The sequence below is a fragment of the Excalfactoria chinensis genome, chromosome 7, assembly GCF_039878825.1.
Source record: "Excalfactoria chinensis isolate bCotChi1 chromosome 7, bCotChi1.hap2, whole genome shotgun sequence".
Lineage (NCBI taxonomy): Eukaryota > Metazoa > Chordata > Aves > Galliformes > Phasianidae > Excalfactoria > Excalfactoria chinensis.
In genome coordinates, this window is record NC_092831.1 from 20240838 (window position 1) to 20266769 (window position 25932).

Here is a 25932-nt window from a genome sequence, read left to right on the forward strand (position 1 = left end):
TGCCTCTCATCACCAGCCTCCGTTTGGACATAAAACCACCGAGCACAACCCTCAGGCTGCAACCACCCAGCCAATTCCTTATCCACCAAACAGCCTGCAAATCCACATCTCTCCAGCTTAGAGATAAAGACGTGATGTGGGACCACATCAAATGCCCTGCACGAGGCCAAGTAGATGACATCAGCTGCCCTTCCTTTGTCCATTGGTTTGTTTCATCTATTTATAAAACAACAGCTGAAGTTTAAGTGCTAACACAGCTGCTGTGCAGGTACCAAAGACCTGGAAACACTGGAGTTTTTTTCCTCCTACTTGCCACCTGCAGGGTTGACTTGCAGAAAAAGCGAGTCTGAATAAAAAATACCAAACCATACAAAAAGAAACAAATGAAACAGACAAATCCAAAACAAACTCAGCCTTTTAGCGGGGCGGCCAAGCACTGACAGCACTCCGACACACAGAAGCTAACCAAGCCTTAGCTAAGGACTGTCCCAGGGGAAGCCACCGCGCCGAGCGCCCAATCAGGTGACACGAGCCAGGCGCACCAGCACCCTGACCGCCGGGGCAGGTGTCACGAAGAGGCGTCCAATCGCGGAGAGGAAATCTCCAAGCCTTTTTTCTGATTGGCTGGTGGCCGACCCGAGGGGCGGGACTAAGAACTACGCCCTCCTCCTTTTTGAGGGCGGCGGAGGCGGTGCTGCTCCATGCGCTGTCCCAGCGGCCCGTGCGGGGACGTGGCGTGGCGTGTGGGCGGGGTGCAGCCATGTTGTCTCCTCGGCGGAAGGAGCCGAGTGGCGGCTCTTCGCCCAGCCCCGAGCAGGGTCAGCGCTCCTCTGCGGCCCGCGAGCCGAGCGGCGGCCCCGCCATGGAGGAGAGCAGCGGATTCCGGCTGTCGGCTGAGTGCCTGGACGAGCCGCCCAACAGCCGCGTTTTCGTGGTGCTGGGCAAGGACGCGGGCGAGGCGCTGATTCGGGAGCGTTTCGCTCCGTTCGGGGACATCCAGAACATCTGGCTGCTGCGCGACAAGCGCACCAACGAGTCCCGAGGCATCGCCTTCATCAAGTTCGCCCGCAGCTCGCAGGCCTGCCGGGCTATGGAGGAGATGCACGGCCGCAGCCTGGTCCCCGACACCAAGCCTATCAAGGTACGGTCGGGCCGGAGCTTTCGGGCCGCTATCTCAGCCCGCATCCATCCCGGCATGGCGAGAGGGCCGCAGCTCGCGAAGCGGTAGGGGTGGGCCGCGCCGCGCTTCGGCCCTGAGAGCTGCGCAGGTAGTGCCTGTGGGCCGGGTTCCACTGGGGTCGTGAGAGCTGGGGGGAAATGCGGTGCCTGAAAGCTATCCTGTTTGTTTGTTATCGCTTTCTTAAGGCGTTTAATGCCTGCAAGATGTTTAAAGGGAGTGCATTTTAGATACTGTAAACAGGTTTGGCACGGATAGATAGAACTGTCTTTGCAAGAGTGCTTTACATGGGTTTTGTACCTCATGTACACGCTTCTTGCGTTTTTAAATGTATGAAACTTGATGGTAGGTTTTAGCCTCTTGAATTGTGTCTTCTTCAGGTAATTATAAAGTGGGAATGACTTTGAACACTGAAAGAAGATACCGTTTGCTTTACTGTGGGAGAAATGCACTGTTTTTCTTTCTTGTTAAGACTGCCCTACCAGGGCTACACAACTGCATTAAAGCAGGTGCCCTCTGTGGCACTGGCAGTGCTTCTGGACTTTAATATTTTAATATTGCTTTAATATTCCTCTCCATGCTGCGTTATCTTTAAAGGGTCTTGTGCTGCCTTCTGTCCTGCTTGCGAAACCATTTTGAGTGTAGTGTACTTAAAGGTCTTCTGTTGCAGTTGCATCTGTGAGAGGTTTTTTTACTTACTAGGAAACCAATATAATGTGGATGAGAAATGCAAAGATTTGCTTAAAAAACTTGGTATGTGGTTAGGACTCTTCTTCCAGTAATTAATGCTTATGTAATTTTTGTTAGGTGTTTATTGCACAGTCAAGAGCTTCTGGAAGCCACCGAGATGTTGAAGATGAGGAGCTTACACGAATCTTTGTTATGATACCAAAGACCTATACAGAGGAAGACCTGAGAGAGAAGTTTAAGGTGCTGATTCACTGTTAGCTGAGGATTTTAAATTAGCTTTTTTCCTTTTTTTTTTCTTTTTTTTTTTTCAGAAGATCTTAAATCATTCAACTTTAATGCCTTTTCAAATATTGTGAATTAATACATTTCTTAATCGTTCTAGATGTATGGAGACATTGAATATTGCAGCATCATTAAAAACAAGACTACTGGAGAAAGCAAAGGTTTGGGCTACGTGAGGTACTTAAAGCCATCGCAAGCTGCCCGAGCAATTGAGGAGTGTGATCGAAGTAAGAATCTCATTGAACTCTTTTTCATGATAAACGTGTGCCATCATACCTTGTATTTTTGTCTGCATGTAAATTATGGTGTAAATACAAAGTAAACAAAAGTTCTGTTGCAAATAAAAGGGGTATTCCTCACATTCACCTAGTGATGTTATTGCATCACCAGCCCGTGGAATTAAGATCAATGAAAAGAGTGTAGAAGCTGATAATTTGTCTTAAATTAGGTGGCATTCTCATTTAGACTTCATACCCAGGACAACATCAGTTTTAGGAATGTATGGGAATATGTTTTTAATCAACTATATATAATAATGTATTTGATAATCCATAAGGGTTCTTTTTTGTTTACATTTAACCTAAATTTGTTCATTTGTTCTTAGGTAATTTAAGTGGTTTTTTTCCTTCCCCTCCTCCCTGCTTCCATTTAATATCAGGATGAATGTATTGTAGAAACTAAGTCTTTGTCCACTTTATGATCAACCATTTGCCATGTATTCCCTGGTTCCAAATAGTTGTTAAGGAATTGGAATAAGTCCATTGAAGGGCTGGTAAGGTGCATGATCTGTGAGGAGAGGGCTCAAGGACTGGGCCTGCTCAGCCAGTAGAAAAGAGGCTTTTGGAGAAACTTATCAGCAGTTTTCCAGTCCAACCTCCTTCACTTATTCAATATTAAACACTTTGGCGTGTAGCTTTAGGTTTTTTTGTTATGTTTTATTCTTTTTGTTGTGTGGGAGTTTTTTTCTCATTTTTAAGTAATAAGCTTGATGTATCATAAGGAGTTCTGAACAATTGTTATCCCTATGCAAGAATACTCACAAGAATGAGTGATATTTATTAGTAGTTAAGTTTTATTTCCTTTCTGATTTGAGTTTGAAGTGGATTAGGTGGCCTAAGAGTTAATACCTAATTGACTGATAAACAGATCATGGATCAGCACAAAGCATCTATGAGTGACTGTTACAGTTCTGTGGAAGTTTGGCTGATTGCCCCTGGAGCATCTCCAAGTCCTGCCAAATATCACAGAATGGTTGAGGTTGGAGGGGACTTATGGAGTTTGTCTTGTCTGGAAGCACATCCAGGTGACTTTGAATATCAGTTAGGTTATTCACAAGGACATGCCCTGGTCTTTTTAGGTACTGATGCATGGTCACCCTCAGAGTGTAGTAGTAGGCTCACTGGCACTAAATGTGTTCCACATATGACACTTTCACAAGTTAACTTCCACACCACTGATTATTCCAATGTGCAAGAGTTACATGTTAAATGACAGCATTTGGTGTTTTTTTGGTTTGTTTTTTTTTTTTTTTCCGAATAAAATGTTGTTAAATGAGGTATTTGGAGAATGCAGTTCTATTCAGAAATATTTAAAGTATGCTGAGATGTTGCAATACATGTGATGGTTTCTTTCAGGCTACCGAGCCATCTTGGCTGAACCAAAAAACAAGTCATCTGAATCTTTTGAACATGAGTATTATAGCAATAACATAAGGCAAGAACCAAGAGGAAATGTATTTCCATTTTGTAAGTCTCAGTTTTTTTTATACTGAAAATTGTTTGCAGTCTAATCACAATCTAAGGGCTGTTTGGAAGAAGGCAGTCTAAAGGAAACCTAGTTTGACAGCGGTGGATGGGATGTTTGAGTCAGAAATGAGTTGGGCTTTTCAATCCCTTATTCTAATGACATGCTTTGGTCTAGTTGACTGACAACTTCAAGACCTGCATTCAGGAAATACATGTATCACTTTTGGTGTATGACTCACTTAGATTGCTTCTAAAATTTGAATGAGAAATATATACAAATTAAAGGCGTATTTAATATAATGAGTTTGATTGTTTATTTTTGTGTTGATTCTTGAGGTGCTCAGCCAGAGTTTTGTAGTTTTGAAAAAAATGAGACCAGAATTCAGGAGTCAGTCTCCAAACGACTGTCAGTGGTATCACGACTTCCTTTTATCCAAGAACAGCTCTTTGCCCTCTTTGATCTGATCCCAGGCCTGGAGTATTGTGATGTTCAGCGAGATCCTCATACTAATAATGGTAAGTAAAATTACAAAAATGTTTTTTCTTCTATGAAGAGAACTATTTTTTTTATTAAATTGTACCTCAGTTCACTTGTACTGCAAAATACAGTAGTTACAAGAAATAATTGGCTTCTTTTGCATCAGTGGTGTGTGTGTAAATGAGTGAATAAATGGAATGAAATTGTTACAAAACAAAACTTCTTTTGTATTGAAAGAATTGCTCTGGTTTCAGTGTTCTTGTTTTGCTATAGGTGGAAAAGAAAACATTAAGGAGCACTGTGAGATGTGAAGTGGAAATGATTCAATGATATTGAAACTTTACAGTACTACTGTTGCAATAGCTGTATTTTAAGATGATCCGTATGACTGAGGGTTCAGCAAGAAGATGTATCTTATGCTTCTGTATTATCAGCTTTTCAAATTAATATAAGCACAGTTGATTTGTCACTAGTTAATTTCACAGAAGTTTATTTCACAAATATTAATGTTGCTAGTAAGGAAAGTACTGAGTCTAATGTTAAGAGACTAAGAATTTTGGAGCATCCATGTAGTTTGATCCTACTTCTCTATGTAAGTGTACCTTGTTCTTAAGATTTGCTTGTAAAGCACAGGAACCATGTGTGTTGTATTTGTAGGGTATGCTGTGATTCAGTACAGTACAGCTGCATCAGCTATATATGCCAAGTATAAGCTACATGGGTTTGAGTATCCTCCTGGAAACAGATTAACTGTCATTTTTCTAGAAGATGGGAATGATAGTTCAGAGTAAGTACCAATACATAGCAAAATTGGTAAGTTGTGTTCTGGAGAACAAAACTATTACTGTTTAACAATAAAAAGTAGTAATAGTGTTTCTAAATTAGTTTCACACTTGATGTGTTGGTGTTTCCTTTATTTTTTTGAAGTTTAGAATGAGTATCTTGAATTTGAAGAAAGATTAACGTATATATTCCTAAGACATGTTAGGAAATTTGGCAGAAATCTTTAAAGGCCCCTGTAATATGGAATGTGTCTCTAATGTGTTTTCAAGGCTTTGTATTAAAATCAGATGTTGCTTATTTGATCTGTTAGCGGTGTTAGCAATGCTGCAGACAGCCTTGTGAAACACATGGGCAGAATAAACCTGAGGATCTGATTATTCCACTTGCATATGGATTGCCAGGTTTTACTTCTACCAGCATTCAGATGTGGTTTGAAGTTGGAAGTAAACTACATGCTTTCCTATAGTGAATACTTTAGATTGCTTTAGGGAAGAAATCAAGCTGTTTGAGACCTCAAAGCTTTTCTGGTGTACAGAAAACAATACTGTGCAGAGCCACAATGGGAAGATTCACTGCAGAAGTGTTAATGCTTGGCCTAAGCTTAAAAAAATAATTATTTGTTGCAAATATCCTTTTTGCAAATGTTGTCTTTTGTGGCCTTAAAACATAGGCTGTGAATCTGTGTAAATGTGCAATTGCTATTCTTATCCCCAAGCAGAATGAAGGAAAGAATACTGGAGAGAGTTGGAAATGAAGTTCCTGTGTTAATGTTCTGACTTCTGAATTAAATCCCTGTGCCTTTCTTTCTTTTAAGAAACAAGAGAACTTCTGTCTCTTCTGCCAGCTTGGAACCTTTCATATGAAGTTAAGGGTTTTGTTGAGTTAGTGCTTCTTTTTTGTTACAATATTGGAAAAAGCCAAGGGAGTTGTGTTGCTCTATGAGTATTATCAGTAAGTTTCAGGTAGAATGTATGCTTTCAGATTGAGTTCAGAGTATCATGCAAGCCTCTTCTAATTATGTAGACTCAAGTGAGTTTGCCGAGTATTATTTTAATCTTCCTGTGTGTCTAGGAAGGTTTTTATTTTCTTCTTGAAGTTAACTGTAATGTAGTTCTTGCTTTAAAACAGTCTGTTATTGCTTCTTGCAGCCTCATCAGAAAAATGGCAACACAACTGGTAACAGCACATATGACCTCAGTGTTGCGAAATAATAACGCAATTGTTCAACAGTATAGGACACCTCCTGTAAGTTCATGTGGTGGATGCTGTTGATAGTTGTTGACTTTGAATTAAGAAACTCTGCATGTGTCAGTAAAGAGCACAGCCTGTTTTCTTCTGTAATAGCTGTAGATGCCACGTCTTTGAGAAATACCTCTGGTTGGGGTGGGTGGGTTGTTTTTTGGTTTTTTTCATTCTCTTCAAATGTCTACCTTATTTAAATTTGTTTTTCAATTTATTGAAGTAGGTGAAGTAAGCACATGAACTAAAATTCAAGTTAGCTGTTAGAGCCTGTGTCCTGTAGTAGGAACAAATACTCTGAATAAGATGAAGTGATATTATTTTTCTCATAAAAATGGATTTACAGTTGAGTTACTTTTCCTGTTTCAGCAGGCATTTGGGGGAACCTCTGGCTCACCGTTACTTCAGCCCCAAACTGATGCTATGCTTCCACCACCCAAGAAAAAAGTTCCACCTGACACTTCTGTGAAGGAAAGGCTTTTCGTACTTTTTCATCCTCATCCCTTACCTGTGACTGTATTGGAGGATGTTTTCTGGTAAGGCTTCGTATATCGATAAATGTTTTCCTGAACTGTGGAATAATGCAAATAAATGGTGAAAAGAAAAAAACAGAATTAAAAATAGTAGAAAAAGGTTGCCATCAGGAGAACTCATTCTAGGGACAAAAATAAGAAAGGAACAGAAAATAATGGCTTCTTTTGAAACAACCATGTAATGGAATACCAGTACAGTAGGTTTAAAATAAATGTAACCAGAAGTGAAATGCCTGGTCTCATAATAATTATTTAACCAAGAACATAGTACTTCTGTTCTTGTGGATTAATTAAATTTGTCACTTTCTTGTACTGGATTACCACAAAGATTTAAAGTATTTTGGTAAATTTCCATGGCAATTTGAGCAGGGTAAGTTTAGGAAGATTTTTTTTCCAGATAGGTTTTGATGGTTTGCATCTTATTGATGCGTTTCAGCAGTCATTTCACACTGCTGTTGTGAGAAACAAAGTCTTAATTGACAATACTTGACATTTTTTTTTTTAAATCAAATCCACAGTACAGCTGTTCACCAGTGGTGTTTGCTTATTTTTACTATGCTCTTGAAGAGTACATTTCCCCTTTTTTGTGATCTGGTGTTTGGAGCAATTATCTGGAAAGCCAAAATATTTTCAAAGCCCAAGGATGAGAAATGAAACGATATGCACTTCTGTTAGAATTCTAAGGTGTACCTTTTTTATGTACTGTTTTTTTATGTACTTGGTACTTACATAACTTGAGTATGAATGAAGTAGACTTTCACTGCAAACTTGCTAAGGTACTGTCTAGGAATCTCCTGAGGATTTAGATTTTCTGTGAGGCTTTAGCTTTTGCTTTGTGAGTCATTTCAGCACAACCTTTTCGAAGATGAATCACAGCTGAACACATTCATTTAAATGTGATGTGAATGAATTGCCTCAGATGCCTTTGAAATTGTCTGGTGTTTTTGTCTGGGTTGGGTGAGGTTTTTTTTTTTTAATTTGTTTAGTATTTACTGTGTGACTATTTCATGGAGTAGCTTTAGTGATCCTAAAAGAATACATAATACTTGTGGTTCCATTGCAGTATTCTGTGGAAGATGTTGCCTTACAGACCCCTGGGCTTATTTCTATTCTTGTGCAGAGTTCTAGAGAAGGGAATGAAAACTAGGACTTTTCAAGGAGGATAACACAGGATAATACAGTGTATGTGTGAGAACACAGAATTTGCAGCTACTGAATTCTGTTGAGCTTGGATTAGATGATAGGTTTTGCTGCAGCACTGACACCTATCAACTCTCTCCTCTGTTACTGTTATTTTTTTTTCAGTCGTTTTGGGAATTTAATAAAAGTTTACCTTGTGGCTGGAAAAAATGTGGCCTATGCAAAATTTGCAGACAGAGCAAGTGCCAGTGAAGCCATAACTGCGTTACACGGCAAGATTGTGAATGGTGTCAGACTTAAAGTAAGGTTGGCAGACTCCCCCACAGAGGAATCTAACAAACGTCAGAGAACCTACTAAGTAGGTGAGTACCCAGTTGAAGTGGTTGCTTAAGCTGAAGTTCAACTATTTGAAATAGTTGGAAGCAAAGCATTTTGAAGTTCTTTGTTGATAGCTAGAAATAAATTTAACTTATTGGGGGGAAGGGAAGGGGGCTTATATGGTTTGTGTATATAATATATGGGTGTGTAATTGCTTATACATGCACTTTTATTTTAGCCAAGAAATCTTTATCTTTTTCATGTTTCTACAAATATGAAGTAATTAACAACAATCTGAATGTTTATAGAAACATTCACTTTGTATCAGGACTAACTGAAAGAGTATTGGAAAAATAAACATTCTATCTGAGACCAGCTTGTGTGTGTCTTCCTTTCATTACATACACATGCCTTGAGTGTGATGTTGGATAAAGATGCAGAGTTTGTCCCTGGAAAGGGCAGATGAAGGAAGAGGTAAATGTTGCAAAGCAACACCAAAAAGGCAAGGCTATAGTAACTTGGGTAATCTGGACTCTCAAATATCAGTTGTAGCTGGAATGTGTGATGGTGAAGAAGATACTGCAGTGTGTGGTGGAGGTATATATTTAAAATATTAAGTTTGAATATTTTAGTTAATGATATGGCCAATAAAAAGTGTCAGAGCTCATATATGGAGGTTTGCAGACTTTAGAAACCAAAACTCACTTGTTTATAGGAAATGTTGGTTTGATTCAAATTATATGTAACTTTTTTAATACCCATTAAGGGTATGGTTCTGAATAATTTCAGTAGCTGGTTTTCTACTGTGGGGGAGAAAACAAAAGAAATCCAGTTGTGTTTTTTTTCCTTCCCTTTTTCATTCTAAAAACATCACTTGAAATCCTAACTGTCTTCACATCAGTATTTTACTTAGTGTCACACCTTGTCACTGCAGTGTGTAGGTGTGTTCTGTAACCAGGCCAGGAAAAGATTTCACCTGCCTGGTTCTCCCTCTTTTCCTAGAGAGTCCTGTGTTTCTCTTTTGATAAACAGTGGTTTCTAAAGGTCTTAATATTCTTTTATGTACACCTTAAAAAGGAAAAAAACCAAATATGTCTGCATGGAATTGGAGCTAAAACTCTTCTGAAGCTTAAAAATTGGCAGGTCCAGTGAATGTAACTCATAGCCATGTTTTTATTTACTAAGTTCTTTTTTCTTAAATGTGATTTTTTTTTTTTTTTTTTCCTTTAAACTTCCAGTAATAAAAGACCAAACCTTTCTGTCACTACAGGGGAAGCTATGATTTGAAGTGTAATGTCATATCAATTCTGTTTTGATTGCAGGAAAAGTTCTTTATAGTACAGAAGTACAGTTAAGGTAAACATACAAAGTTAGTAATATACCTCAGAAAGAAAATGTAAATTCCTCTTAAAAAAAAAAACAAATAATAATTGCAGACTGCAGTTGTTTCCTGAGTGGAGTGAAAATATAATAATCTGCTACTTGTAAGATTTGCTTTCTGGAAAAAAGTGACTGAAAGCGATTTGGTGTTTTCAGGTTAATTGACTGCTTGCTATGCAAAGAAGTTGAGTCAAGAGAATTCTTGGGTTTAAGTGAGAAATTTCTGGATGACGGAGGAGGGAATGTTAGTGTTAGAGAAAGTATTGCTGTTTGTGTTGTAAATGTTATCTGACTGTCTGAATGATAAGAAAACGGACAAAAGAATTATTTATAGTCTAAAATCTCAGTTTAGAAGGACTGAGTGTGAAGACATGGCCCAGTCTTAATCTATGAATGCGCTCAAGTAAGCAAAGAGATTTAATTTTTTTTTTGTGGGAATATATAGGATCCTGTAGCAGGAAGCTGATGCCAGATGTATTCACCTGCTGTAGGGAGCCTGCTTTGGCAGGGGGGTTGGACTTGATCTTGGAGGTCCCTTCCAACTCCTACAACTCTGTGATTCTGTATTCACAAAGCAGAAATAAAGAACTGGCTCTTCTTAATGGTGGCTGTCTGTCAGATGACTATATGGGAAAAATCACGCATTTTGCAAAGCAAGGAGAATTGTGTCTTGATTCCAGTCTAACGCTATTTATTTTTGTGGCTTGGGATATTTAAAAACTGAAACTGAATTCATGATGGTGCTTTTTGCTTTAAAATGTCAATGAACTTGGTGTTTTACACTGTACTACAATACTGAGAATGGATGGGAGTCTGTCACGGATAAAAAGTGAGTATAGGGTAGAAAGTTTCGGTTATTACTCCAAAACAGTGGACTTTCACTGGCTGCAGAAGCTACTCTGTCCGCTGTATTAATAGTGGGTGGGGTATCAAATTATTAGCACTACTCTCCTGCTTTTACTTAGGGCTTTTTTTTTTTTAATTACTGAAACTAATTTGTCATCTTACCCTCTATTTTTCCTAATGCTACTAACATAAAAAGCATGACCATAATTGTGCAGGTTTGCAGATTCAGTGAGGGTTTGGTTATTGGTGAAGGTTACTGAGATAAGTGAAAGGAGTACTTGGCAGCCTTCTTACTGTTACTGTTACAGAAAATGTTTATAAACGAAAATTCAGAAGATGCCTCTTATCACAAACCCCTGAATTGACTTGCATTTGTTTTTATTTCTTAAGTCTTTCTCAAAAAAAAAACCAAAAAAACCTTCAAATTTAATGTTTGCATAATGATTTGCTGCTGTGCAAAAATAATATAGGAATTACGTGAAAGTTGTAAAATATGCCAAAGTAATAATTTTTCAAGTAGTTTTTATCAGCAGTGCAGCAGCGTACTGTAGAACAATTGCTGACTTTCAAGCAATGCTCAGAATCAGGCACTTTTTCTAAAAAAAAAAAAAGTAGGACAATGTGTGATGCTTAATATTATTCTTAATGCGTTAAGAGCCCTTATCACTTAGGCTGTTGTAAAACAAGTAGGTATGTTGCTTTTTGATACTATTTTTGTACTTGTGTTTTTTTTTTCTACAGAACTAAATAGTGACATGACCCTCGACTGACTGACTGACTGAAACGTGACTAGACATGGTTCCTGGGGACACTGACATCTTTTTCTTTTTTTTTCCCTTTCCTTTTGCATTGCTGCTCTGTTGATGTCGTGCTTTCTGTTTTTAAGAAGTGTGAACATGCAGTTATAAAAGAGTCCAGCAGCTTTAAAATTGTATACTGATGGTTGTTCATGTAGAATCCTGTTTTCTTGTATTCCAGAAATAAATTTGTGCTAAACTAAGTTCCACAAACATGGAAATTGCAGTGATGGGAGTCAGGATTTTGTGGCTTGACTTGGTTAATTGGTAGTGAATCAAGTTGTAACTATGCTATATGGAAGGCACTTCCAGTGACAAGAAATGTGCTGAAGTAAAGCAGTAAATGGAAAGAAAGTGAAAGAACTATTTCAAAAACTACTAGCATATTTGAGCGTATTAAGTCAGATTTGATAGAAAAGCCATACTCATGAAAGTGATTTGAGTACACTCTTGAATACTTCACTGACTTGGACCGAAAGTATTCATAATGCTTTGTATGCTGTTTAGTGTAAAGGACATTTGACTGTGGGTCAAGCTATCAAAGCTGCTTGCATTTATCATTTTCTTGAGATACTGTCATTGTAACTACAGAAAAATGATGGAGTCTGGGGAGTTTTCTTTCCCAGTATTTCATTTCTTTTCTTAAGAAGCTTTCAATGCATACATTGTTGAATAATTGGTTAGTTGAACAACAGTTCTATATTTCAGCAAGATGAAGAGGATTTGAGCATCGCTAAAGAGTAAATGAAGATAATTTGAATAATTATTTGCAAAGATGATTGTCAAATACAAATACTTCCTGAATGTTATTTGTTGAATTGAGAAATGTTGGTTATTAAATGTTCACAGATAAAACTGAAATTCTAACTTCATGCACTCTGCTGTACAAGCACGCTCTTTGTACCTGGCTTCCAACTCCTCCAGTGCTGATCCCTAGATCCCCAAATGGATCCCCAAATAGCTGAGCATCCACAACTTCCTCTGTCTTTGAGCACTTTCAGAAAGAAGCCCTTCCAAAAAGTCACCACCCCATGACTGATGGGAAGAATTTGGCATTTGTTTCCATGTAGCTCTCTGAGCTTTAGCATCATTCTACCCTTTATGGAGTCATTGCTGACTTCTCAGTCCCCCTTATTTTTTGCAAGACAACTAATTCTTGACAAGAAACTTTTCCAGCCTTCTGCATGGTGCTCCAGGCCCCTGGCCTTCCCAATTCAAATAGTCAGTGTGCAGAAGCAAGCACGGTGTCTTTTAAGTAACATTTTTGTGTCTTAAGTTATACTTCTACCTGTGGAAGATAGCCTCCTTTTCTTGTTTCTTTTGTTCTTCAAAGAGCAGGAGGAATTAAAGTATTGGTAAATATCTCCAACTGAGCTGAGGAGTAAATCCTTTTTGAATCTTTCTCTGCTGTTTCACAGTATCAGAAGGCATATACCCATAAAAATTCTTTCCAGGCAGGAGGTTGCTTGAAGGGGGGGAGCATGAGGGTGTGAGATGCAGAAGAGTTTGATACAGTATTTTTAACTGGAAAAATGTGCTAACTCAAAACATACAACTCCATCATTTGTTGTTTCACAGTCAGCAGTCTTGAAATAGTGGCATAACAATAATGACAAAGTCCTCTTGATTAGCCTTCTAGTAGAGTAATGTGAGTGGACCTACTGTAAGATTAATGCAATTAGAATAATATTTACAGACAGTACAAAACAGTTTCTGCGCTGCATTATTTTCAAGTGTTTGGCGAGTTGTTCTCTTATGCAAGATGCCGACACATTAAACCTTTATTTTTTCTTTTTAAAACGTGTTAAGAGGACCAATTCTTTTTTTTTTACCTTAGGGATGGTAGGTAAGAATGAGAGCTGTTGTTGCAATTGGTTCAGCTACCATTTTGCTGGGATTCCTCTGCAAAAGTCCTGCTTCTTTGTTGGTTTTCCTTTTCCTTCCATTTGAGTAGATGTGGAGCTTTCTTGGGTTTCCTCAGGGGTGCAGTGCTGACCAGGATGCAGTGCATCCAAAACACTGGAATTGTCGAGCAGTATCTTTACAGACTTAACTATGCTGTGTGTGTGCATGCAGTAAGGTCAGTATTTTTGGAGAGCATCAGTTCTGCTGTGCAAATATGACAGCCATTCTGTCCTGTTGATACAGCAGCTCTGGCATGCTGCTGAATGTGCATCATGCAGCGCATCTTTGCATCAGGAATAAGCAAGTGATGATGTTCTGTGCCAGTGTAAAAATCTTTGCAGTATATGTGCAGAAGGTCCAGTGGTTTATTTTTATTATTTTTATTTTATTTTTTTACAAGCTTGAACTATCTGTGATGCTACGCAGGCACTGAAACTGAACTTTTCCCTTAGCTTCAGGAGACTTTTGCATTTTTCTGCTACCCATATAGAAAGCTTGGATGTAAAATGCAGGATTGTGTTTTTCTTTGCTCAGTGCAGACGATTTGGAACTAAGTTATGTTTGAGAGGATGTTTTAAAGCACAGTGTATTGATGCACATGTAATGTAGGTGCACGCATAGTGCTTTTGAAGTAGTGGAAATCACTGCACAGACAGCTGGGGAAAAAAATCCCTATTAACTTGTCCTCTAATTGCTCTTTTTGATGAGTTCTTGCTATGTCAGGATCTGTAGTCTAACGTGATGCTGAAGTTCTTATTTGTTTAGGTGATGTTAACGTTCTCTTGGAGTGTAAGTGCTCTGAAAAAAATAAAGTGGCAGCTGTCTGACCTTGCCCATCCAAGGTGTGAAAGAAGAATCAACTGTTCAAATGATCAGATCTGCCACTTACCAGAGCCTTCAGCCCACAGGGAAGGAAGAAAAATTCTTATCAAGTTGAAGCAATGTTGCTATTTTCCTATCCTTCTCTGTCCTGTTACACTTACTACATGTGCCTCTGCAACAGGAGACGAAAATCTGGGAAATCTGTAGTCCTACTTCAGGCTGTGGGTCTCGTTTGCTTGTTTAGTCAGATCTTGGTCCAAATGGTCTTGGGCAGGTAATGGGAAGGGAGAAATTGCCCTGTTTTCATTATTGAGACTTCAGGGTACCGTAAGAAGTAACAGCAAGCAGACGCTACTTTTTCTTTTGTAATGTTGTTGCTTCAGTCTATGAGGTAACTGATGTGAAGTCATTTGAAGTGTTCTGCTGACTGTTCTTCAAATATTCTTACAACCAAAACTGACTTATGTTCTTTAAGAGTTTAGTGTATTTTCTGAAAGTGTAGATATATTGGACTTTTCTCCAGGTGAATGCCAGTTTAAGTACATTTTGCTGTTTTTGGAGTCAGCCAGCACTTTGGGTTGGATATGATATTCATTATTCCCTGTTTCAACTGTTTTGTAGCACTGCTACTAAGTAGCTGTCACGTTGCTATTCCAGGCCTTTTCATCAGAAAATGATAATTCTGTTTGCTGAGAGCATAAGCATTAGGTACTGGAAAAAAAACTGTATAATCTATATCACTTTTGCTGGTGGTTATTGAATTGGCAAGAACTGCATAATTTTTTGGGGGGGGCTGTTGTGCAGTAATAGCACGGTAATGGTGGTAAGTACAATTTTGCATGCTTATCTGCAAATGACTTGAATTTCAGCTGTGTTCATCGGCTGTAGTTTCTGCTGGCATTTAACAGGGCTTTTGGTCCTTCAGAAATTACGCTAAATGATACCCACTGGAAATTTTGTCCATTTGCTGAATCTTACCTGCATAGTCTGCAGGAGTGCCTTTTGATTGTAACTGTAGAAAGATACTAATTTATGTTGCCACGATGTCTACATTAAAGTATATCTGATTGTTAATTGAAACAAAGCTGATCTCAAGAGAGCTGTTTTGACAGTCTGACTGCAATTAGTTCCCTCCACTGGGTCTTCTGCCTGAGACCTTTTCCTTTGTGGTAACAAGGTTCTACTTGAGTGCCTGAAGTGGGAGCAGAGCCCGGGTTTGCAATGCAAAGTGGAATTGGCTTTCCCTTGCTTGCTCCCTCTCTTCCTGTTAATGGTTCATTTTCTGACCCAGGGTATTCAGTCACATTATTTCTGCTCTATCTGCAGAGATACTATCTGATGTCTGCAGTGCTAGATTACTGTCTCGGTATGTGAGAGACAAAAGGGAAAAAGAATAACTGTGAAAGTGGGAGCAGCTGAAGGTGGAAAAAGCATGTGGCTGTGTCCAGTTTAAGAGAGCATTGCACATTCTCAGCATACCACTTCTTTGCACTTTATTTGTTAAATGCTTCATCCAAGACCCTGCCATAGTTCCTCATGGAATGTTACATTTGAGTTGCAGTTATATTGATAAAATACCTGCAAAACAAGCTGAAGAAGAAATTATAAGTAAATGGAAGGCTAACTATACTAAGTTCACTGAATGGTATAGCAGAGGCATGGTCTACTGCCTTGCTAGGTAATTCCCCCCCATTTTCCAGCAGAGGTCACTGGTCTCCTGGATGTACCTAGCATACATAGGATGCAACTTAAAATTGATGCTACTATTGAAATTCTCTAACTCCCTTCTAAGATAATAACTCAAATGTAGAACTTTGTGAAGAAAGGGACTTCACAGGTTGATATACCCTCAGATGATTCTCAATCTGTAACACATTATTCAAAACCCAGTTTGACATTCTAATTGAGAAGGCAGAATCCTAGTTCAGCTTCTTCCTGTGAATTATTTTGTAATCCTTTTTCATTTTTTTTCCTCCACAGCTGCTTATTTTTGAAATACAAATAATCTATTTTTACTTGTGTGAGTTTCATGTGTGTATTTGACTATTCTAACTTGCTGTTCCAGAGGCTTGTTGTACTTTTGCATAGTTAGCCTAATAGTTTTAAAACTATTGTGGAAGTAATAGGAAAAAATTCTAGTAGACACCCAAGAACAATGTATGCAGAACACTTCTTTCTCCCATTTCTGAACACTTTGTCATTTCTTAGTATAAGTTTCTCTGTAATCAGAAAAAAGACAAAATAGGGGGAGGGGGGGGAGCTATATTAAAAAAAAAACAAAAACAAATCTGATTTTGAGGCAACAAAATAAAAAACAATCTTAATTAAAGAGATAAAGCATGGGGTGACTGCCTTCATTTCTCATTGCAAAAAACAGGTGAATACAAAAAAACAAATATTAAGTTAGAAAAGGTGGAGAGAACTGTGGTGATATGGAAGCCAGCTGCTCCCTGATGTTGAGTACAGGGGTTTTGAGCTATTTGCATGGATAACTTCATGAATGAACAACAGAACCTTATAAGTTTCCATGTAGCATGTTCAGTGTTGTCTTATTCTTTCAAAATATACAGCGTGACAGCTGCACTCACTGTATGACATGCCACTTGCTTCTCATAAGCACATATGTAATATTACTACATCAGGATTGTATTTAAAGCCATGTCTGTTATTCAAAATTGCATGCTTTCTGTTGAGCAATTCTGTCTTGGGTAACTTTGTTCCTCAGCTGTGTGGCGCTTCTGTTGCTTCTTCTGGCACTGGCAGCCCAGCCTGTGGCTGTAGCTGCCTTGAGCTCGTTTAACAACTTATAGCACAAATTTGCATCAGGCACCTTATCCACAGTTTGTGCTTTTGGCAGGAACAAACACAGCAGGCTCAGCTTGACTTACAGAGAGGATCAGGCCTCCTAGGGCAATCCTGGTGCTTCTCTGAGCTTCAAAGCTAAAGGTGCCTGCAGACAGCTGAAGCCGTAGAGGATGAAATAAGACAGCTCTGTGTTGGTGATTGCAAGGTAAGAGTGCTTTGTGTAACACAGAGCATTCCTCAGCTGTGCTCTCTGCAGGTTAAAAATACGGAAGCTGTGAGGAGCAGCTGCTTGGAGTGATGGTGGCCTTCATGGCCTTGGTGCCTTATAAACACCATAAATCACAGCTTTAAAATAACTCTTCAGTACTGTACAATCTAAGCATCTCACAGCTCAAGAAACAGCCACACCACCTGTGCATGGTACTTTTGGATTACTCTTGAACGGAAACAGCTAAGTGAAGGAAAAGGGTCATGTGCAATTTATTTGTATTAGTGTGGACCAGAGGATTTCTCTAATTGTTTCATGTAGTGTAGAAGCAGGTGCTTGACACTGATGGTGGAGATGGAGAAAGAAATAAACCAAACCTGAAATGCCATAAGATAATACAGAGCATTAAGAATCTACCTGGCATAGCATAGATTGCATTTTTTTTCTACCACAGGGCTGTCAAATTCTGCTAAATACTGCTTCTAAACATGGGGACTTTTTATGATTGCCGATAAAAATACTAATGGAAATAATTCAATGAATGTTTTAAAGGAATGGCAAGTTTTAGACCCACTCTGGCTAGTTATAATAAGATGATTTTTTTAAAAATGGAAAAATTAAATTTCTATGTTAAATTTGAGCTTAAAAACCCAAATTGTGGGCAGTTTAATTGTTTTCTGCCTGCTACTTAAATCAATTACATAGTGTGTAATGAAGATAAACTATAAAAACAAACAAAAAACTCTACAGGGCATTTCTTATCTTTTAAATGGTAAAATTGGAGATTTGAATACTAGCTTCTATAGGGCCATGTTACTGTGAATGAAGGGGAACTGCTTTATTCTTGCTATATAATAAGGCTTTTAGCCCAAGGAACAAATCCGGAACAAAATGTGGTTATGGATGGATTTTCTGAGTAGCTTGTCAGTCAAAATTGGGTGGAAAAGTGGTTGGAAGTACTTGAGCTGACATCCATTGTGGGTGATGTGGGTGACACAGTGCTGAAGTACCACTATTTAGTACTTAGGATATAGACTGTGAGTAACCATGCTAATTGGATTACAGATGATTGCCATATCAATTGAATGTTTATGTGATTGTTGACGATGCTGTTTTGATGTGGCTCTTGCTAATTGTTGGCGTAATTGCCCCACCATTTCCTAACACCTCTGAAACGTTAAGCAGAGGATGCAAGAAAATATTGGCATGCAAACCCAGTGTAGCACCCTGGCACCTTATAACAAAAGGTGAATAAATCTGTATGTATGATCTCCAAGTCAAATTCAGTCAGCAGAAAATTATCGTTTAAAATTTATTAGACATGGACAAGAATTAAAAAAACAAAAATATAATGGGGAAACTTGGAACAGGGAATGAGCTAATGCTTGTTTTTATAGGTGGCTTATTTTGTTCTTAGGTAAATCGTTCTGCAATAAAGTAAGAGCTAAACAGTAAGGCTATTGTTATCTCTTTTAGTGTTACCCCCAGACTACTCATTCACTACTTCTTTTACCTCAGTTTCTTCTTTAAAATCTGCAGACTTGAGCTTGGGCAGAAATCCATGAGTTTCACTTAGCAATTGACTTGCTAGCTCCAGTGAGGCATAATGAACCCCAGGCTTCTTGGGAGAAGCTGGTCTCCTGGGCACACCAGGAAAGGAAAGAATCATTTATATACTGCAGCAATTTCAATAGACCTTAGAGCAGGTTCTCAGCTCTCTTGAGGCTCTCAGAAAGGTGGTCTAGGAATCGGTAAGCATTCAGCAGAAGACAGGAAGTAGATGGGGTGAAACTTGGAAGCAGTGTTTTAAGCTGTGATGGTACTAAACTGCTGCAAGTGGTAACCTTCCCAGGAGATCGCTTAGGGATGAATGGTCTCTTGTTGAGTGGCAGACTTGCTTTGCTGTTCTCTTGTAGCAAGTTTTGAGTCTAAACCTAATACCTAAACAATATAAGGTTCAGGATACGTGCACTTTGTCTGCTGACAAATGGGAGGTAGTATCATCCATAGGGAAGTATTCAACTATAGTATGCAATAGCACAGGAGCAACACTTTGTTAATACGGAACATCTGCAGGGCCTTGCTAAGACTAAGGGTTAACTGCTGACCTGATCTGCTCCGTAATTAGAGAAAGTGTTTACAAATCTTGACCATGAGGGTAAAGAAGATATCCTGGGCGTTGTTCCAACCAATCTGTCAGAGTTCTCCTTTCTGAAACTGCCAATGAGTAACATTTTCGGTTGTCACTTTAAGAAATCTAGCACAGTGTTAACAGAGCAGATTTAGTCACTTGGACATAAAGACTCTATTTGGAAATGCAAATATATACTGGAAATATTTTCTGAGAGTGAAACGATAAGTGACTTAACAAACAGAACGGCAGGAAACCTGGAAGTTATTTTAAGTATCAGATCTCTGATTGTCCTCATCCTGGGCACGCTAAATCCCCCTCCTAACATGTCCGATCCATATAAGGACAACAGGAGTGGAGTGGTTATATTTAATCAGTGAAACAAAATCAAAGGCGATGGCATATGAAAGCATGTACGCTGTCTTGAACCACTGACTTTTGTCAACTTTTAATCAGACTTGTAAAAGCACATACGTCTTCTAGAGTGTTTCTTACCATTTTATTATAGAAGTTGTATCGATTGGATATTTTAAAAATGTTCCTCATATCTTCTGCTGTCAATACAATTTCTGTTGTACTACATAGTACCTACTTAATTTTATTTGTGTGTATATATAGAAGGCATCAGAAATCTTCACATTTTAATTTTTTTTTTAACCAGTTGCCATCTAAACAGTAAAAGAAATCATATATATTCTGCTGAACGCAAGGCCTTGGCATTACTATCCATTGCTGAAATAAGGTATGAAACAAGCTCTTTTCTGAGTGGAGATAAGTAACTGTACAGAGTATCAACCATACAGATTTTGTTTATATGAGATGTAACCACTCCGGCTGACTTATCATATGTTTGTCTTCAAGGATCGTTGGAGTTCTGCCAAATTTCATTTCACATTTGCTTGTCAGACTTCCAGTTTCTTGTATTTAATAAGGACATCTCTAACATGGTTCTTAGAAACTGGTTGTTTACGCAGGACTTTAACCTGCTGTTAGTTTTTAAAGCATCTCTGTGTGTTTCTGCTTTACTTTCCTACCTCTTAAACGAGACGAAATTACTATCCCTTTCTCCTCCACGATGACCAAGGAATTTTATTGTTATGATGTGTGGAAGTGGAAAGTATTTTAATGTGTTCTATGCGTGTCTGCTGTTATTACACTTCAGGATTTCTCTCTCCATTCTTGTGTAAAGGGGTGCAAAAAGTAGCGCTGATGTGGAAAGGCTGATGTAAATGGATCGTCACTGCTGAATAGGGCTAATCGCTAGGGAACCACTGGGAAAGCATTCTCTTCGGGGACCTGGAAGAACACTCGAAGGGGAAGATAAGGACTCTGATCTTTCTTCCAGGACATAAAGGCAGATGTATGTTTCCATACCTAGAAGGCTGTTTGTCCTCTCTTTCTCACACCTAATTGAGCAGGAAGAAAAGAATTAACCATCTCATGCTCAGGGGAGCATTGGAATAAGGTACGTGAAGAGTGTCCCTTCTTAAAGCTCTAGCAAGCAATAGGCAGGCACTGAAAATGCAATTACTCTGCTTAATAGTTAAAGCTATTGTTCATTCCTTCATGTAATCCCTATTTAAAAACATCTGTGCCTTCAGATCCATAGTGCTGTGTCACAGCAAGCCAGGCAATTTAATAACACTTTGTACAGCAAAGTTCTTTGCAGCCGTTGTCTTAAACCTGCTGCCTGATCATTAGCTGTGTCTCCCTCAGGTCCTGTAAAATGAAAAATGGCACGTACTTGTTTACTTTCGGGCTCCTTTATGTCATTCATGACTGTATGGATCCGAAGGCAATTCCTTCTCTGTTTCACAGTTGCGATTCTCCTCACGTGGGTGGAATTCCATACCCCCGACTATTCTTTAGCCCCGTATACTTTCTTGTTCTCTATTTCCATATGAAGGAGACAGAACTATACGCGCTACTGAAGTACACAAGAGATTTACACAGCAATGTAATGAGCTATTCCACTTTGTTCTCAATTGCTTTTGGAGTAATTCCTAACATTATTTGCCTTCTCATCTAAGGCTGATCAGCAAGCTAATGTTTGCAGAAAGCTATTCACAACAGCTCCCATTGATAAAGGTTAATTTAGAGTCCATTATTATGCATTGTTTAGCAAGGGTTGTTTTCATTGCTATTTACTTTAGTTTGCAGTTACGGCCATAGAATTTCTTCTGCTGTCTCTGCCCACTTGCTCGCTATTGTGAGATCCTTCTACAGCCTGCTCACGTCTTCACTTTGGCTCTTACAATGGGTAATTTTGTATCATTGGGAAAATTCAGAGGTTCTTGGTCCTTGCAGAAGGCATTTTAAGCTATTCAGGTGCAACGCTTTTCAGTCAGAACTATTCTAAATAATTCAGTCCAAAGGAGGGCTCGGAGATGGTCAATGATGTGTTTGGTAGTCAGAATATGGGAAGGAAACTGGACGTTCATCTGGTTTGCTACTCAGAATGGAGGATAGTGGTGTCCCAAATGCATGCAGCAATGCTAACACAAGCAGCAATGGAGAAACAAAACTACTGCTACCACAGGAGAAAATACCTTTGCTTAGAAAATTGTATTACAGCCTTCTGTTAGAAGGAATGCTTCAGATAATTACGTAGGATTAAGAACTATCATTTGAATGAAATACTTGATCTGCTTTTCTACGTGTTACTTTCTGTTTCGTTTAAGTATTGGCAAGTTAGGGGGAAAAAAAAAAAACAGAAATCCGTAGGATACCTGCTTAGGAGTTTAACGTTGAGATCATTAGAGAACGCAAAAGTTGTTTGAAACATGGCAGCTATTTACGAAATATGCCTTTCTGTCCCCGGTTTTCAGGTTAGTAATGGCGAGTGGCCACTTAACCGAAATTAGCAGTGGTGGCGTTGAATGCTGTCCTTACCGGATGATTAAGAGCTGTGTCCTTTATCTCCTTGCCCAGTTATTTATTTTATATAGGAGAAAAGTAAACTTCTGATATTAAGCTTGAAGTATGAGATTTTTACTTAATCTTTCTGTGTTTTTACACTACACTTACTTTGATGCCTCCCTCTCAGCATCAGCTGTGGCAGTGATCATTACATATAATTTTTTAATTTGAGAAGCTTCTGATAGACTAAGCAGATTGTGTCTGGAGGAACTGCTCTGGCTACCCCAGCTTCAACGGGAGAAGAGTCAGGACTTTGGGGACTGTGTCATACAATATGGTTCTTTGCTGTACAGCAGTGATACTGAATCTGAGATCTCTAGTTGGAGAAATGAGGGGAAAGTTAAGGTAGCATCATACAGCCTGTTTACAGCATCTTAAGGAATAGTCTAGGCCCAGTAACTGTGTTGCTGGATCCTTATAAGTATTCAACTACTTACTCTTTGGACAATGCCATATTTATTTATTTATTTCCCCTTTTATTACTTTAATTACTACAACCACCTCCTTCCCCAGGTCTTTTGATTCTTTTCCGTGGACACACGTGCATTCCATTCCGTCGGGGTGACCTGTGGCTCATGGATGCAGCTGTTCATGAGCAGCCCCGGTTCCTGCCCACCGAGGTGGGACCGGAGAGTCATGGCTGTCACAAGGGCTGTAACTGCGGATCTGCAGGAACGAAGAAGAAAAAGCAAGCTAATATAAACCCAAGGAGCAACGTCTCGCGGTTTGCGAGAGCACCTGGCGCGTCTCCCCCCAGCCTCCCGTTATCAGAGGACAAAGAGCAGCGCTGGGGCGGAGCGGCAGCACGGGGCCGGGCACGGTGCTCACCGGAGCGCAGCCACACCGGTGCGGACGGACCCCCGTCGCCGTCCCGGCCCTATCGCTCTGTCCCCTTCTCAGTTCGGGCCCCGCGTTGCCCCTCGCATCACCGCGACACGCGGCTGCCTACGTCTTTTTACATCCTCACGTAGACCTGACCGCGGCCGCAGCCCCGCTTCGTGACTCCGCGATTCGCTCTGCGCCGTCCCCCGGCGCCTCCCATCCCCTCGTGCCGGGCCCGTCGTCCCCGAGGTAGGTGGGTGCGAGGAGGGCACCTTGGCGGCGGGCGGGGGTGGGGGACGGCGCGGCGGGGCTGCAGCAGCGGCGGCGGCGCGGCGCGGCTGCCCGCCCCCTCCGTCAGACGGGCGGGGAGCTGCAGCGGGTGGGAGGGAGCGAGGCAGCAGGAACGGCGGGGCGCAGCCGGCCGGGCCGCAGCGGGGATGCGCCGCGGATGCCGGTGAGGAGGTGAGTGCCGAGCGGCGGGGCGGACCGAGGGGCGCTGCGGACATCGGGGCTCGGCGGTGCCGGGCCTGGCGAGAGGCGTCCGAGCGGGTGGTGGGGTGGGAACGAGCGAGCCGGGGCGCGGCGGCGGGCCCAGAACGGGAGCCGGGGTTGGGTGAGGGAGAGAGAACCCGGAGCATCCGGAGCGGCCGGGGTTATGTAATCGGCGGAGCGGTGCCGCGGAGCAACCCGGCCCCGCTCCACCGTGTGCGGCTCCTTCCTCTCCCGTGCGAAGCGGCTGGAAATGCCCCGGTAAACTCTGCTCCGCCGCGGTGCGTAACGGGGCCGTATGGCGAAGTTGATGCACTCCCGGGGTACCTTTGTGCTTGCAGTCTCTGCCTCTCTTATCTCTCTCTCTAAATAAATAAATAAATAAGGCAGGAATGGCCTGCTAGAGGTATTTCCAGTTCCTAGCAGTGATGCAAAACCCTTGTGAGCTTTTCGAATATGCACAGATTTATTATAGCGCTGGTTTAGCAGTCATCTGTTTCCCAGAAGTGCTGATTCTCACAACGTCCATCTGACGTGGCTTTGCCGTTGGCCCGTCATTTGGTTGTATTTTATAGCTGCTTTGGCGTGCTGCAAGAGCACGGTGTTGCCGCTCTCCCCGAAGCCCGGCAATGCAGATGCGGTGCCAACGGCACGACCACTAAAAGGGCTCGCGGTGTGCTCTTCGGGGCCAGGCGAGAGCCCAAGGTCGGGCCGAGCTGCAGCACATCTTGTGAAGGGTGACAGCAGAGCGCCCGGTCCCGGCACGGGGCTGAGTGATGCAGTCCCTTAAATAGGCTCTCACAGAGTTGATGAAAAAGCTCTCCAGTGAAGGTGTGAAGAAATAGCTATTTCAGGAGAACAATTAACTATATCAGCTCAATTTTAATAGAACTAGTACATTTAATTGCATTCTTAACAGATTTTCTATTCTCTGGATGATTAGCTTGCAGAATCATACCAGCTTAAAGATTAACATCTCATCAAATATCTGATGGTTTCCATGCAGCATAATTGTGCTTGGTTTATATTAGCTTTTTTTCTAATGACCAGCCTTTGTCTATAGTGCCGTGGGTACTCCAATGAAACCTTTTTCATCTTGGTATGGATAACATGACCTTGACCTTAGAGGCTAAGGAGACGTGGTGGTACTGGTGACAAGCTTAATGGGACATTTATTTTTATGTACATGTAACACATTAGTTTTTCTTTCTGTTTGGTTAAAAAAGTTCACACAAAAAGGCTGCTATCGCTTTTTTATCCAATTAAGATAAATTAAGTGATACGTACAATCTAAACATTTATTATTTAATGTATCCTAAAGAGGTTTATATTTGAAGGGGTACCTTTGGTGCTGCTGTAGATCCCTGTGCCCATGTGTTCCGCCTCCTGCAGGGCTCCTGTGTGCTCCTTCGCAGGGCTGGTGAGCTGCAGTGTAGGGCTGTTGTCAGCAGTGTTTCTTGTCACTGGCCCTTTGTGTTCTTTGCCTGTTTGTACCCACGTCATTGATGTTCCAAGTTTCTGTTGCTGCTTTTCTCATGTTTGTTTTGCTTCAGTTCCATGCAAAGATAAGAAAGCATCGGTTGCACTTGCATAAAGGAGTGCTTCTTTTCAAGTGCAGCTGTAGAAGTGCCATATTATGTGCACATGTGTTTGTTTGGATGAATTGTTTATCCAGCTGATACTAGTGTAACTTTGCTCACAGGTGTTAGAGGTACTGTGTGACAGAACAGCCCCTTTGGACTTGTCTGCAAAGACACCATGGCCATGGGAAGGTAACACCTTAGCGGGACAGCCTGTATCCTCTTGCTCTCTTGTACGTTCTGTTGGAGATGTGACTTCTGTGAGGTCTGAGATGTAGGCAGAGGACATTCATGTTTCCAATTCATTTTCCTTCAGTTCTTCTCCACATGTGCGCCTGCTCCTTGGTGCCTCACCTTCTTGCAGTGTAGTGACTCTAGGTTTCTTGGTGTGACAGAAAAGGTTGGCTTTGCTGTCATATGCCCGATGCATGCAGTATTTGCATGGGTTTTCTATGTTGTTGTTTGTTTGTTTTCATACATTTATTTAGATTTCCAAGAATGCGGACTTCTGGTATGATGTGGCTTTGTCCCAGGGGATGCTGACCACCAGGCCCATCCTCCTGTGTCTACTGAAGAATCTGCTGTCACCACTCCCAGCATGGCAAGGGGAGATAAGAGAGGCTGCCAGAGGGGTGTGTGTCTGTCTTTGTGTGCACACCTACAGCAGCCTGTCCTGATGGTTTAGTTAACCCTGAAGCCATAAACATGGTATAGCAAAATATTGTCTATTTCCTCCCATCTTTTCTAATGTATTTATTTTTAAATACAGACCTATTCAAATGCTTCCCAGAGCTTTTTCTGTGTGTACTTGATGGTAAAAAGAAGACCTCCCAGTTTTGTTTT

At 40.6% G+C, this 25932-nt stretch overlaps 2 protein-coding genes across 21 annotated transcripts in view; both read left to right on the plus strand.

The window, feature by feature from the left end:
• The first annotated feature begins 719 nt into the window (after positions 1-719).
• On the plus strand, positions 720-11621 carry RBM45 (RNA binding motif protein 45). Of its 2 annotated transcripts, none has more exons than XM_072342239.1 (10): positions 720-1141; positions 1985-2107; positions 2250-2376; positions 3784-3894; positions 4231-4410; positions 5030-5159; positions 6304-6400; positions 6764-6930; positions 8233-8429; positions 11353-11621. In XM_072342239.1, the coding sequence occupies exons 1-9, from the start codon at positions 761-763 to the stop codon at positions 8423-8425; spliced, it is 1509 nt and encodes a 502-aa protein (XP_072198340.1). In that variant the 5' UTR covers positions 720-760; the 3' UTR covers positions 8426-8429; positions 11353-11621. The 2 variants fall into 2 exon arrangements, with proteins under 2 accessions (XP_072198340.1, XP_072198341.1); XM_072342240.1 differs by having other exon boundaries at positions 6767-6930.
• An 11343-nt stretch (positions 11622-22964) lies between these two features.
• The window catches only part of OSBPL6 (oxysterol binding protein like 6), an 88848-nt gene continuing 85880 nt past the window's right edge, over positions 22965-25932 (plus strand). For 8 of the 19 annotated variants that reach the window (XM_072341060.1, XM_072341059.1, XM_072341066.1 and 5 more), the window contains exons 1-2: positions 23380-23482; positions 25212-25281. The gene's annotated coding sequence lies outside the window, so the exon portion shown is untranslated. Of the gene's footprint in view, positions 23270-23361; positions 23483-25211; positions 25282-25932 lie in introns of those variants that run through there. The other 11 variants (XM_072341057.1, XM_072341069.1, XM_072341074.1 and 8 more) reach the window with 8 other exon arrangements.